General features: G+C 47.6%; 1 protein-coding gene across 1 annotated transcript in view; it reads left to right on the forward strand.

The window, feature by feature from the left end:
- Plpp3 (phospholipid phosphatase 3) overlaps positions 1–14,852 on the forward strand; it is an 80,861-nt gene that overhangs the window by 59,415 nt on the left and 6,594 nt on the right. The window contains exon 5 of the mRNA XM_076862393.2: positions 5,758–5,934. Within this exon, the coding sequence (XP_076718508.1) occupies positions 5,758–5,934 (177 nt within the window). The remainder of the gene's footprint in view (positions 1–5,757; positions 5,935–14,852) is intronic.

The following is a 14,852-nucleotide window of genomic DNA, read 5'->3' on the forward strand; positions in this document are numbered from 1 at the left end:
ACCAGAGCAGGGTCTTCTACTCTCAGAGAAGTTCTATGCTTGTGTTTCAGCCATGGAAGTTCATAAAGTGTGTGACATGCGAATTAGAGGAACCTGAGTTCTAAATGTCCCTGAAGGTTGTCCTTTAGGCTAGGACAGCTGCATCGTCCCCTCAAATGGCTTCTTTTCTCCAAAGATCGAAGAGACTAGTACAAAAGATCAAGACTTTGGGTGTAAAGCAGTAATTTCCTTAAGGAGACCAGGTAGTTCTTACTTAGATCATGGACTCATTTACTTTCCAAGTAAATCATGGTTCTCTTTAGCCTTGATTTCTTCATTTGTGAAATGGGCACATTGATGCCCACTTAAAAAGAGATTGTTGTGGGCTGGGGATGTGGCTCAAGTGGTAGAGTGCTCACCTGGCATGTGTGAGGCACTGGGTTCGATCCTCAACACCACATAAAAATAAAATAAAGACATTATGTCCACCTAAAACTAAAAAATTAATATTAGAAAAAGAGAGATTGTTGTGATAGTTGAAGGAATTATACTTTGAAACATCTAGAGCACTGCTCAGTAAACTGGTCATTTTCTTTCCTTCTCCTGACAATGACTGAAGACAAGATTTGATTAGCTTTAAAAGGAGGAGAAAAGTCACCTAAAAATTCTTCTTTGGTCCTCAATGCAGATAAATAACTTTACAGAGAGAAATGCTAGTTCTCCATCACGTGAGTGAGTCACTAAGCTCATGAATCACAGCCAAATGGGAACCATCAAGGAGACTGGAGAAAGGAGAAAGTATCTTACTATGGGAGTTGGAGATCTGGATAGGCTTCCAGGAAGAGGAGAGGCAGGGACATAGGAAGGACAAAAGCCTCCTTTTCACTCTTAGCCCAACTGTCCCTAGAGCAATGGAAATGAAGTGAGAGGACAGTAGAGACCTGTTTCACCAGTATGCAAATCATGTCATGAAACACAAATGATTTAGCAAGAATGAGAGTGTGACTCACACACACACACACACACACACACACACACACACACACATCTGACCCGGCGGGTTCAAACCAGAGGAGTGGGCAGGAATTCAGTGTAAGGAGGTTTTGCTGGAATTCTGCAGGACTCCAATTTTGAAGCTGGGACCAGGAAAGAGAAGGGAGAGCTCCATTTTATGGGGTGATCTCTGTATTGCAAGGACTTTTCACCTGTGATTCTCGTCACATCCACAGTTCTTTAGCAAATGGAAACAGAATCTTGGTACACGAAAAGGACTTTAAGATTGTATATAGACTTATATATTCATGTGTGTATACATATACATACATGCACATACGTGCACTTTAAATTTTTTTTTTTTAGTTGTAGATGGATATAATACCTTTATTTTATGGGTTTATTATGTGGTGCCAGGGATCAAACCCAGTGCCACACACATGCTAGGCAAGAGCACTACCACTGAGTCACAACCCCGCCCCACATACGTGCATTTTTGTGAGAACTTATTTCATTCAATCTGTGTCTTTCAGAGTTTTGAATATAACAGATGCTTGCAGCATTAAAAAAATAAAAAACATCTTATGAGCTGGAGATATAGTTCAGTTGGTAGGGTGCTTGCCTTGCATGCACAAGGCCCTGGGTTCAATCATCAACCCCACAAAAAAAAAAAAAAAATCTTATGTGATATGTGAGAAAATAGATGACTAGTCAGGGACATTCAGCACCTATGTAGCAGAGTAGAGGTTCCACCCTCGTGGTTCTGATTGCAAATCTAACCCTGGCTCCCAGCAATGTCCAGGAAACGATTCTGCCTGCTGATGCTGCAGCATGGCCCTGGGGTCTTCCTCCACAGAGATGGGGATGAGAACACAGGACAATCTGTCGGCTGCGGACTGTGGGACGTCCCGTGATTTAGGCTTTCTGGTTTAGTCCAGCTCTGCTCATCCTTTTCCTAACCAACCTTTGTGGGCTGCATGACTCTGCTGAAACCCCTGCAGGCATTCTGATTCTGATTCTGGGGACATCTTGCTGTCTCCTGGCATCCTGTGGTCAGCAGGGTTGACTTCCTCTCTTGAATAAAATGTACCTGCCCCTTTGCACTGGAAATGGATGGAACCTCCAGTTATTTTTTGTTGTTGTTGTTGTTCCCAGGTCCAGAATGTATTCAGCCATCCTCATGAGGCCCAAACTTCTGGCCTGGAGTGACTTGTGTATGAACCTGCAAAATTCCACCCAGTCAGCTCTGAGATTACTGAGAGATACAGGGAGTTGCTGAATACAACTCAAAGCCTGATCAACCTCAAAGCCAGCTGCCCCTAGCTTAGATCTCAAATCAGATGACTCCACTGGGTGGAGGGCTATTGCACAATCTCCCTCAGTGGTTTACTTGCTTTGGTGAAATCGCCACAGTCATTGAGTACATCTCATTTATCAAGGCATAGGCAACTAGATTTCTCAAGAATGTCTTGTGTGCCTGTCCTCTGCCCGCCAGGCTCCTTTCTGTGTTATATCCTTTGATCCTGAGAGGGAAATGTGGTCCATCCTACTTTATAGATGAGACTGAGGTGCACAGAGATCAATGACCATGCCCTTGAAATGTGCAGAGTGGCATGGACTCAGAGCTCTATCTCCCCCAAAATGCACTTGACAGTTGCACTGTCTCCCCGAAAGCCCCAGCTGTGGACCCCAAGACCAGTCCTGCTCCTGAGTGTGGTCATCACTGTTGGATCTGGGGGAGCAGCTACATCTCTGTCACTAGAATGACGGCTTCCTTCAGGAATTTTCTCCTCATGGCGCCTCCTCTTGCTCATTCATAAGCACACTTCTGGGAGCTATTCTGAGGCCTGCCCTCCCCTCCATCCTCAAGTTCCTCTCGTGCATGAATTTTCTTTAATGCGCTCCAGCCTGAAGTCTCTGAGTCAGTGGCAGGGGAGATGTGGGCCTTGTCCGGTTGGGAAACCCACCCTTCCTCTGCCCCACCCTGGATTCCAAGGCCTGAGACCTGAAGTCCGTGCAGCTAGCGAGGGGAAGGGTGGAGAATTTCGAACAAGTCTTTTTCGGAAGACCTGCAGCTTTGTTCAGTGTGGGAAATAGAAATATCTTGGGGCTACTTTAAGAAAAGTGTTTGAAGGACAAAGTTGTCCTATGTATTGAGTGGCATGTTGTGCTGTCCTCGGTCTGCCTTAGCAGTCAATCCATCCACAGCCTTTGTGATAGCAGCTACTACACTTTTACGGGGTGGGGGTAGGGGTGGGTGGTGGGTGGGGGGAAGCTAAGGCTCACTGAGGGTCTTCTGATTAAGACCCACTGCCCAGGACAGCTGGACCAGGACCAGACCACAGTGGGCACATGGTACGCAGGCTTTTCCTTCTTCCCTGAACTTGCTGTTATTCTGAAGACTTTTTTGCTAAGCAGGAGCTGGACCAACGTCATTCCAACCCTACTCCTGGAAGAGAAGGGATCTTTTGATCCATGATGGCACAGTCTGCTGAAGGTCCTTTCAAAAGAAAGGAGGGAGTGGCCCTGTGGACTGTAGCTTTAGATTCACTGTGATTTTGGCATTGCCTATATATTGAGCCAGCCCTGCCTAGGGCCCTTAAAAGCATCCAAATTATTATTATTTTTTTTCATGGTATTGGGTGCCTTGCTCAAAGCCGTATGTTTCTCGCCATTGCATACGGTAATATTTTCTGTGATCCAGTAGGTGGGTGTTCCGTAAAAATAGTGACTTAAAGCCAAATAAGTCTTCTTTTTTTTTTCCCTGCAGGGCTTCTCAGAGCCTTTAGAAATCTCATAAGCATTATCAGTGACAGAAAGAAGGATGTAGTATAGAGTAAAGAGCATTTGCCAGTTTCTTTTTATTTTATTTTTTCAATAGTCCTTTTGTATTCCATACAAAGTGGGGAATATGGGTCTTCTGAATAAAGACCAGGTTCTTTAGTTTGACATCCAAGGTCCTTTGAGAACTGACCCTTTCTTGTCTCTGTGGCCTTATTCCCTTTCATGGACCATGTATCCTCTTTTCTGAGGTGCTGAATGACTTGAGGTTCCTGGGGACATACGTGGATGGCAGAGCTCAGCCATCCCTCTGTGTGGAATCCATTCCCTCACCACTGCTCCCTTAATCCCCAGCAAAAGCGCCTGTTCATCTTTAGGGTTCAAGTTGCTCCTTCCCCTTAAGTCATGGACCCTGTTCCCCCAGCTTCCTTCATGGGTCCTACAAAACGCGTTAGTACACTTTTTTGCATCCCCTAACTAGGCCTAGCCAGGCAGGAATTTTAACTTCTTGTTTCTGTACATTTTTTCACCTGTCACAGAACCTGGCTGACACTTTTGATCTCAATCTCTTCTGGCTATAGGTACAGGTTTTATCTTTAAGGATTATTTTCAGCATAAGTTTTTCTATTCTTTCCCCCTAAATTTTTCTATGATGTCCACGGGAATCTACTTGAATTTTACGTACGAACTATTGAATTTGTAACAGGATGATTTTATTGCTTCTTTTAGATTTTTAATTACATCTGAGAGAACCACTGATCTTTATCACTGGTTTAGTGGCCAATGACATCAGTACAGTCTCTTATGTTTTTCATTCATTACTCTTAGATTTTCCAATACTCCACTTACATAATTTCAAAATGGTTATGAAGCTGCCTGCTGTTTTCCGTGCCTGGCTTTTTTGGAAATAGTTTTCCAGGTCATTGAGGGTTGAGTCCTAGACGCTATTCCTGTAGCCAAGAGTGACTGAGCCCTTCCACTCTTCTGGTTCCTCAGAACTGGCTGCTTCTTGCTTCTTCCTGACCCCAAAAGGAAGGGCAGAGCCCCCCTTTGACACTGCCCAGCAGCCCCTCCCTCTGCGCTTCCCCTCTCCCCTGGCCTCTCCCAGGGCTTTGATTTGTAGTCGGAAGTTCCCCTTGTCCCTTTGCCGCTTCCCCCCCTCATTTCCCAAGTTCCCACAGGAACCTGGGAAGTAGGTTGTGCCCAGAGGTTAGAACGGAAACTGCAGCCAGATAACTCTGAGGGGACAATACCCAGTTGACGTCATTTCAACTTCTTTCCTTCAGCCAGAGGTGTTTTTAGTTTTTGTTTTTTTTTTTTTTTCTTTTCCATTTTTCTTCAGGTTACTCTTCCATCCCACCCAGTCCTGTGTCCGTCAGTCTCTTCTTGAAAGTTCTCTGGCATTGTCTGGCTGGTTTATGTGTTTCCTTCTATGCTAATTCCAAATCCATAGCTCCTAGTGGTGACTTAGAAACTTGTCCTTGGATAGAGGGCTTTGTTTTGAAGCAGAAGCATCCCTCTATCATGACCACTTCCCCTATCACTATTGTATTTCCACGACCTTAGGGGTTGGGAGAGGCAGGGAGTGTAGGGATTGTCCATTGCTATCTCCAAGGAAATGCACAAATGGATTAAGTGGGTTGTTATCAGTTGTAAAATAAAGTCTTTACTGACCCATTACTGGTCTTAGTCTCAGTCAAGAAGACGTTAAAAGGAAACAGACGTGCCAAGCATAATGTGAAATTCATTTGTGTGTATTATCTTTCTCAGCTTTCCCTAGTTTATCTCTATTTTTCTTATTTTTTTGTTGTTCTTGTAGAACTAAGGCTTGGCATTTAAATAACTGGCTCGAGGTTGTGTCCACATTGAATGCTCCATCCACAACCTACCGCCCCAAGTCTGGGGAGTTCCATTTAGCAGGAACACAGTGTGATTGGAGTTGGTGTCACAGGGCCTGCAAACAGGAGTCACTCAGTGTCTGCTCGCTTTGTCTCCTCTCTCCAGCTATACTTGCAGGCCCGCTTCACCTGGAGAGGTGCCCGCCTGCTTCGACCTCTCCTGCAGTTCACCTTGATCATGATGGCCTTCTACACGGGACTGTCCAGAGTATCCGACCATAAGCATCATCCTTCTGATGTCCTGGCAGGATTTGCTCAAGGAGCCCTGGTGGCCTGCTGCATAGTAAGTAGCCTCTTGGCCTCAGCAAGCAAGCAGAGGCCTTTGCTTGTTAAATGTTTCCAGCTCAGTGACCAAAGCCAGAGAGCCCTTATTCCTGTTCTCTTGGTATCTGAAGAGCCACCTCCTCCCCAGAACCCCATTGCTAAGTGCAAATAATTCTTGCTTCCTTCCAGCCTGTGAGTTTTGATCCGGCAGGATCTGTAAATCCTCTTCTCCATAAACACAGAAGGTGTGAGTTCATAGAATGTGGCAACTGGAAGAGACCTTGGGTATTGCCCCATTTACTCGCTTTATGTTATGAGGACATTTAGACCAGAAATTTGCCAAGGTCACATGTCACCTGAGTTAGCAGAGTTGAAGTCTCCTGACTCACAGAGTACTCACGTGCTGCTTCGGTGGATGGTTACTCTTCAGTTGAACTCTGCTTTTTGGAAAATGCCTACTATTTCCACTGTGACCCTTGAGGCCCTCACTCTGGCTGCAGCAAAGGAGGTTTGCTGAAGCTAAGTCCTTCCCGGGCCAAAGGGCTCTCTGCACATTAAGTCAGAGTTCCCTAGAGACTGCACTTGGGAAGGGCCACATGCTGATTTGCCCCAAATGGTTGGGCTACCCCTTGCATACATTTCATCCCGACTTGCAGATTGACTGGGATAAAGGCATTCCACCCCTCTGAGCTCCATGGGGTGTCTCTGGTTTTCCTGCCCACTGCTAGGTTTGAGGGGCTTATTCAGGAAATAGGGCTGAGCACCTGCTCTGACATTGTGATTTCCTGGGTCCTCTTCAGAGGAGCTGCCCTCAGTCCAGCAGGAGACCCTGAGCACTATAAAGGCTTAAAGATGTTTAAGCAGCACCCATGACATAGGCTGAGTTGTTGTTAGTATTGTCCTTGCTCATTCACAGATAGGATTATGAACAATAGAGAGATCCAGAGCTTCTCTCCCTGTTCCTGGCTTCTAAGCCTGGCTGCAGGCCTGCGTCTCTCTGCAGTCACCCTCTCCTTCTCTGTAATAGCGTTTGTCACTCTGTTGCGATGTTAATGTGTCTCCCTTCAGACAGGCAGGGACGGGGACGGTATGTAACATAAATGTTGGTCTCTCTGTCTTCCCGAAGCCTCTCAGGGCTCCTAGCTCCAGAAGTCAATGTGTACTTAATAAGCAAAAAGCTCCAATCAGTGAGTTGACTTGGCCTTTCTTGAGATCACTATAGGGAATAGTCTCCTGAAGGCAGAGGGATGAATAAAGGCTGGGCCCTTGCTCCAAAGGAAATCCCATTCTGGCCACATGCACAGCCAAGTCAAGCACAGGAGCTACAGTACCACGTGGGACTATGGTGGACACAGGGGCAGGATGCTCCGGCAGGTGGGCGACAGTCTGAGGCAGTGTGGGCAAGAGGCGGGAGGACGGTCAGGTGCTCAGAGTGGACACCACCACAAAAGTAGCATCGGAACCACTGGACAGCCTTGGCATGGCCTCCTGCCTAAGAGGCTGGCTAAGATGGCAGTCTTCACTGCTTTCTGTTTCCTTTCTTTTCTCTTTTTTTAAGTGAAGAGCAAAAGGGAGAAAGATTGGGAAACAGACTGTTAATGAGAGCAGCTGTCACCGTCCAGCTTGTCCTCTGGTGCCTGGCCCTTTAATGTGAAATGACAGTGGGGGATGGGTGTTTGCACTGGAGGGTAACCCTGTGCTGCCTGTGCCCTCTGAGCTTTGCTCTCAGCAGGAGCACAGCCCCCCAGGGGCCTGCTGCTGTGTTTCCTTCTTGGTGGCGCCACTGCCCTAATTGGAGCCTCCTGCACCCCCAATTAAAAAAATTAAAAGGTGTGGGGATTGTTCGGGGCCTTCACTCTCTTTTATACTCTAGAGCACTGGCCAGGAGCAATTAGACACTGTTTGGAGGACCCAGGCTTATTTTCAATAAGGAAATGAGGGTCTGACTCTCATCCTGTTTGACTCTTGCTGTCTGTGGGATGGCATAGGAATTTGGTCCCCGCATTAAGAAAGCACCTTCTGTTTGCTGGCACCTTTCTAGAATTTTACCATCGTGTCTCCTTTTAGCCAAGTGGGACCATTTCACAGAGGAGGTAACTCAAGCTCAAGAGTCATGACTTCAGTCATCCAAGGTCAAAGAGCTGGTAGACAGCTGCTCCCAGGATTAGAACAGACTCACAGCCAGGCCTTCTGCACTTGGCACTTGGCAAGGAGGGCAGGCCACCCAAGCTGGAGACCAGCGGAGGTAACCTGAGGCAGAAGCTGCATTGACAGCTGCTTAAAGAGTGCCATTTAAGTGTGTCAAAGGGTCCTTCCCCAGGGCTAATCTAGCCACCACTTTGAGTTTGAGAGCCTGTTTTGCCATATTCAGATAGTTTGGAAAGAGGTGATTAATATTTTTCCATCTTCTGCCCATTTAGCTATGAAAACATAAGGGCAGGGACTCAATCTTACTTGTTATTTTCCTACAAATTCCTAATACAACCAGATGCACAGTAGGATACTTGGTTACCGTTGGCTTGGAATCACAGCACGGAGTGGTCCGTTTCATTTAAGTTATCCAAGAGGCCAGGGTGAGGAAGGGCCTCACCGTTTGGCTCCTGAGCATAGGAGTGTGGGAAGCTCTGCTGAGAGAGAGGCAGTGTGTCCTTAGCCTCTGAAAGCTATCAGGGCTTTGTTTTCCTGGTTGTGATCACAAAAAAGACAGGATCAAGGGCCAGCCCTGGACTGAGCCAGGGATGGTGGTCCAGGAGGAGGTATGGGGACCATGAGGCCCTCTGTTGAGGACACCGTGCGTCCTGGAGGGAGAACAGTGAGGAGGAGGAAGGCGTCTGCCTCACAGGTGCAGCTGCTTTACCAGCCTCCTCCCTAGCTGTGCAACGTGGCTCTCACGTGGCTCTCACATTCTCGGCAGGAGTGTCTGGCCTCTGCTCTCCTTGTGCGGTGTAGCAGAACTCCACCCAAGAACCAGAGCTGGCGTTCCAGTGAGTTCCACAAGAAGCCCAGTATGCTTCTTACCCATGAGCATGGCTCTGTTGAGTGGTTCTTTTTTTTTTTTTTTGTAGGGGGGCTGGGGTACCAGGCATTGAACTCAGGGGCACTCAACCACTGAGCCACATCCCCAGCCCTATTTTGTATTTTATTTAGAGACAGGGTCTCATTGAATTGCTTAGCACCCCACTTTTGCTGAGGCTGGCTTTGAACCAACAATCCTCCTGCCTCAGCCTCCCAAGCTGCTGGGATTACAGGTATGAGCCAGGGTATGGAGTAGTTCTTGAAACACAGAGACATCCCCTGAGGTTAGGCAGTACAGAGTGGTAGAAATGCCGTGGTGCAGGGGATGACACGCTCAGAATCCATTCCCCCCTCTACCCAGATAAACCTCCTGAGCCAGGCCTCTGTGGGCCTCCGATTCCCCTAACAGAGATGTGACGTGTTGACATTTATTGAAAGCTTACCACTAGGTAAGCGCTTCACCCGGATCTTCAGTCCCCCAAAATCCTATATCGAAGAGCGTCCTTGTCTTCACTCGAGATGAGACACAAGAGTCCAAAGGGATTAGTCCAACAGAGAGGAGGCAGAGAAGCTACAGTGGACTCGTGACAGAGTGAGACAGGGCCAGGGCTGCCCAACCCCAGCTTCCAGGGCCTCACCTCCATGTTCCCCCACCTGCCCCTCCAGGTGAGCCAGACTTCACCCTCCCCAACACGCTGAGCTCTTAGCTTGGAGAGCTGGCTACCTTTGATGGAGCACAGCTCCAGTTCCACTTCATGTCTGGTGAAACCTTCTACCTTTGTATTTTATGGCTGCTGTCCTGTAACAAAACACCACAAGTTTAGGGGCTGAAAACAACACAGATTTGTTTTCTAACCATTCTGGAAGTGTCAAAAGGGAGATGGGTTGTGCTGGGCTGAAGCCGTGCTGGGAGGGCTGTGTCCCACCCGGATCCCTCAGGTAGAGTCCATTCCTCCTGCCTTTCGAAGCTCTCTGGCGCTGCCTGCATTCCTTGGCTCTTGGCCCCTTTCTTCATTGTCAAAGCCGGAAGCATGGAATCTTCTGGTCTTTCTCACACTTTCTGGCCTCCACTTTATTGTTGTACCTTCTGTGACTCTGAGCCTTCTGCCTCCCCTCTCCTAAGGACTGTGTGATTTACATTAATAACCAGGATCATTACCATTTTAAGATCCTTGACTTAATCTCATCTGCAAAGTCTGTTTTGTCATGTAAGGTACCATCAGCACATGTCCTTTTTTAATTTTTTTTTCTTTCTTTTGTGGTGCTGGGGATTAAACCCAGGGCCTTATACATGCAAGGGAAGCACTCTACCAACTGAGCTATATCCCCAGCGTAGTACGTGTTCTTGAGAGAAAGATGTGGACATCTTTGAGGGGCCCTTGTTCAGCTCACCATACCTTCCCCAGTACCTGGAGACAGAACTGTCTACCTTTCTTCTGTTGCTCCCACAGCCCACAGTAACTTCTTCCCACCATGGTTTTTGACCTGTTCTGTCAATTACCTGCTCATATCCTGATTCCCCCAACAAGACTGTGGGTGCCTTAATAGCAGAATCTATGCTTAACCTGGTTATGGGTTCTCGGTGCCTACTATGGTGCCTGGCATGCAATAAGTTCTTGGTAAGCGTTGAGTAAATTGTGAATGATGAATTGGCATGTGGCCTCAGGCAAGACACTTCCCTTCAGTCTGATTTCCTCATCTGTGAATTGAAGTTGGAAGCCCTGCTGCTCCGTGACCTTTTGGCACTGAGGTCTTATGACGCGGCTCTTTGTGTAACTGAGCTGGACTTAGTTTCTCAGGTGAAATTGTCTTCCTGCAAAGCCTGTGAAGGTGCCCTGTACTGGGGGATTATGACCTGCCCTTAAGCCCCCAGTGGTGCAGTGCATTAACCTGGAATATTAAAGTCAGCCAAGCACTTTAATCCAAGTGTGTTGGGGATAGTTTTGTCACAGTAAGCAGACTTGTCTAGACAAAAAAATCACATGCCAAATGGGGATGGGTCATCCCCTACAGAACTGCTCACTAGTTGAATGCTTCCCAGAAAGGGAACATAGTAGAACTTGATACGGATCGAAAATCTTCAGTGTGGTGGTTCAACCCCAGGCACAGGCCCTTAGGACCAGGCAGGCCTGCACAGCTCCACAGATGTGGACAGAGGTGCACAGGACCAGGGCAGAAGGTCACAACCCAGACACACCCAGACGTTCCCAGACACACAGACATCCATTCTCTCTTGCCAGAACTCTGAACCACAGGCACACAGACACAAACTCAGGCACAGGCTGACCCTCACAGCCCTCCTCCCACCTACACACCCTCAAAGTCACTCCTAGCAAAGATGCAGACTCCACAGCTGGGCTCACCCAGGGACTCAGATGAAGGGACCGACATCAGTTCATTTCCTGTCCAGTGATAACTTGTATGTCTGGTCACCTCCTCGCTGACCCTGTAACAGATGGCAAATGCAGGGCCCTGGGAGGGGTCAGGGGAGGGCCAGGCCGCCATTGCTGTGGGTTCAGCAGAGGAAGCAGCTGCTCCAGAGTTTCATAAACACAGGGCAGTCTTTCCTGGCTTTCCTCTTCCCAGGGTGTGGACCAGCCAGCAATTGCTCTTTTGTGTGCTGCTATCTTCCTCCAGGATGTAGGGAAGGGAGAGGGCATTCTTTGTCTCCGCCCTAGTGCACTGACCTTGGGAAGAGAGACCAGCAAGAGAGCTGGTGGAAGAAGAGTTCAGCGATGGCGACCTTGGAGAGGAAACCCGTGAGGAGAGGGCCACACCTGGCCCAGCACACAGGCGGGGTTGGAACCAGATTCTGGTAGCTCAAGCCCATCCCAGCCAGCTATAGCAGCCATTCCAAGCAAACTTGGTCTGTGCTGCAGTTTGTAAGGTGACTTCCTCCTCTCTCAGGAGATTCCCATCTGCTCCCTTTGGGTGTATTCCATGTCTGGGTGCAGGGGAATGGTTGAAATGGCCTCCCAAATCTTATGGCCTTGCCAAAGCCTAGCTCTTTGCCAGTGGTTCCTGAGGCTGACCTTGCCACCACAGAGCCCCTGCTCAGGCAGGTGGAAACATGGATGATGTGGGATGTGGTGGAGAGAAGGGAGCAAAGACAGGCATTAACTTTGACCCCAGGCAATGATAACAGTGTGGTTCCAGTCCCCTGCAGTTTGCAAAGTACTTCTCAAGTCTCCTTTCACTTTGCCCTGCTGAGGTGGGGTGTGTGACCTTGTTCTGACTCTGAAGGGGAAGCCGCCTTCCTGCCACTTGCCAGTTGGCCCTCTTGGCCAGGTCATTTCACTTTCAGCTGCCTTTTCCTACTCAAAGAGGGGGTTTATTGTATTTACGAGATTTTTAGATTGAGGATTCAATGCCAATGAGATGCATTACGTCGGGCACACACAACATGCTGAGTGGATGGGCATTATGTGGTACATGCTGCACTTTGTCTTAGGCATTCAGAGCTAAAACGAGTTGGTCCTTCAAGAACTTATAGCCCAATATGTGTTTCTAAGACTTGACTCTCATCCAAATAAGAAATACATTGTACATCATAACCCAACAGAGGCATCCAAACACAAAATAAGGCTTACCACTTAATGTTCTCAGACACACAGACATCCATTTAACTTTTAGTATTTTCCATTTAACTTTTAAAAATGCAGATGGTGACCACCCAGTAACTTACTGAGGGCTTGAGACCAATCTGATTGGAACAAACATGTGGAAAAGCAAGTGCAATGGAAGGGCACAGCTGTTGGCATGGGGTCCATTACTGAGGACAGAAGAGTGGGGATCACTAATTCTCCTTGAGGGTGTGGGAGGTCTAGAACTCCTAAGAGAAGTAATTCTTGAAAGATGAGTGGACATTTGTTGTGACATACAGAAGGTCAGCCAGGGAACTGTATGCAGAAAGAATAGCATAAAGACATGGGGATGGATAGAAAGAATGTGTTGTTTCTCGGCTCAGAGGTGCAAACCATTGGAACTTGTAGGATAAAAAGGAGAGACGAGTTCAGTGAATAATAGCCCCCTTCTCCCTTTTAGCTTCTATATTGGAGGATTTCTGAGGATGGTGGCCCTTTCCTTTATCCATTCTCTGTCATCTCTGGGTGCCACATTCCTGAGCACCATCTCCTGCTGAAACTACACCCCATTGCAGGGCCACCAGCCCTCAAGGTCCTCCTCACCAGACGTTCTCCTTTGTGCTAGCCTAGGAGAACCTTCCTGCAGGCTCCTCAACAGGGCACTTCTTCAGAATGGCCCGCGACACTCTCCTCTCCTTCTCCAAACCCTCTTTCTTCTTTTAGAGAAGGTTAACTTCTTTTGTGTTCCTCAGTAGCAGTGATGATTCTTAATGATGATAACTGAGATAGTCCTTCACAGATAGGAAGTGTTTTCCCATGTATTATTCATTTAAGCTTTACAGTAAATATAGGAAGTTAGTTTTCTTTTTAATAATATTTGCACACAAATCCAGGGCAGGAAGATCACCTGAAATCATCAAACCGTTTCATTTTGTATCAGTTCAAGATGACACAAGAGTGTGACTTGGTCCCAGGTCCACAGCAATAGCTGTTTGGGGACTGGATCCTGCTGCTGGACTCCTGGGGTGACACTCTTTCTGCCCTATTGTGTTTCTTCTCAGATGCATCAGGAAATCACTCACCACAGACACTGGCAAATGTATCGTGTCAACAGCTGCTGAAAGCCCTTTATTGAGGACAAAAAAATAATAATTGTAATTGAGTAATGCCATCTCCAAAAGACAAGGCTGCCAAAGATAACTTTTGTCTAGACAGCACTTACTATATAGTAGGGCAGGAGGGTGAGTTGATTCCCAAGGCTTTCTCCTCCCAGGAAATTTCTCCTTTCCTTAATCTGGAGAGTGTTGAGTATGGTGGACCAGAAAGCCAAAAGGAAATTTCAGGGCCAAGACACACTGAAGTGCATGCAAAATCAGCAGCAGCAAACAGGGTCTCTGTTGCACACGGCGGTGGGATCAGCCTTCATTGAGGGCTGCTCTTCCTGAACTGTGAGCACAGAGATGACTCAACACAACCCATGCCCTTGAGTAGCTGACAGTCTAGAAGGGGAAACATGACATAGCATTGAAGGATCATGCATCCCGGCCTGTGGCCTAATGCTGAAACGGAAGGTCATTAAAAGTTCAGAAGGGGAGCCAAAGAGGGAAGAGAAGGCAGCTCAGGGAGGCATCCTGGTGTCCAGGGTGCAGATAAAAGAGCCTCTCTCAGAATATTAAAGCCCAGTGACACACAGCCACGCAATGGTACATCTATCATTTGAGCCCATCCATTCATCTCCGTAGACCGCCCCCCCCCACTGAAGTTCTCTCGTCTGTAGACTGCACAACAAATACCTGTGGTGTTATTGAAATGCAGATTCCAGGCCACTCTCCAAATTGGTCTGTCTTGTGCCTGGAAATCTGCTTTTTCAAGAAGAACCCAGGTGATTCTGAAACAGATAATTTGAGTGCTGCACTCAAACCCAAAATACCAGAATAGACAACTCTTGTCTTCTTCTGCTTCTACGATTCTAAAATCCTTTGGCTTTTATAGTTATCTGCCCTGTGCTGGTATCTAAACTCAGTGAGAGCTTATAAAGGGTCTCCATGGCCAAGAGCATGATTCCTGTCTTCAGGTTCACTTACACACAGTCAGGAGTTGAAACACTCTTGGACTCCAGGAACTTTTAAAAAGACAATTTAGTTGTCATACTCTGCCCGTCACAAAATGGCCCTCAAAATGTGCTGATCCAACCGTCCATGGCCTTGGAGGTAGAGACCTGGCCACCACCCAGACTTCCTGCTTCTGGTGGACTTGGTTCTTGGTGAGCTCCAGCCAGGCGGGGCTGGCATCTCCGCAGCAGGTGAACGCTGGCAAAAAGACTCCAGAGCATCTTTTC

This window comes from Callospermophilus lateralis, chromosome 7 (genome assembly GCF_048772815.1).
Source record: "Callospermophilus lateralis isolate mCalLat2 chromosome 7, mCalLat2.hap1, whole genome shotgun sequence".
NCBI lineage: Eukaryota > Metazoa > Chordata > Mammalia > Rodentia > Sciuridae > Callospermophilus > Callospermophilus lateralis.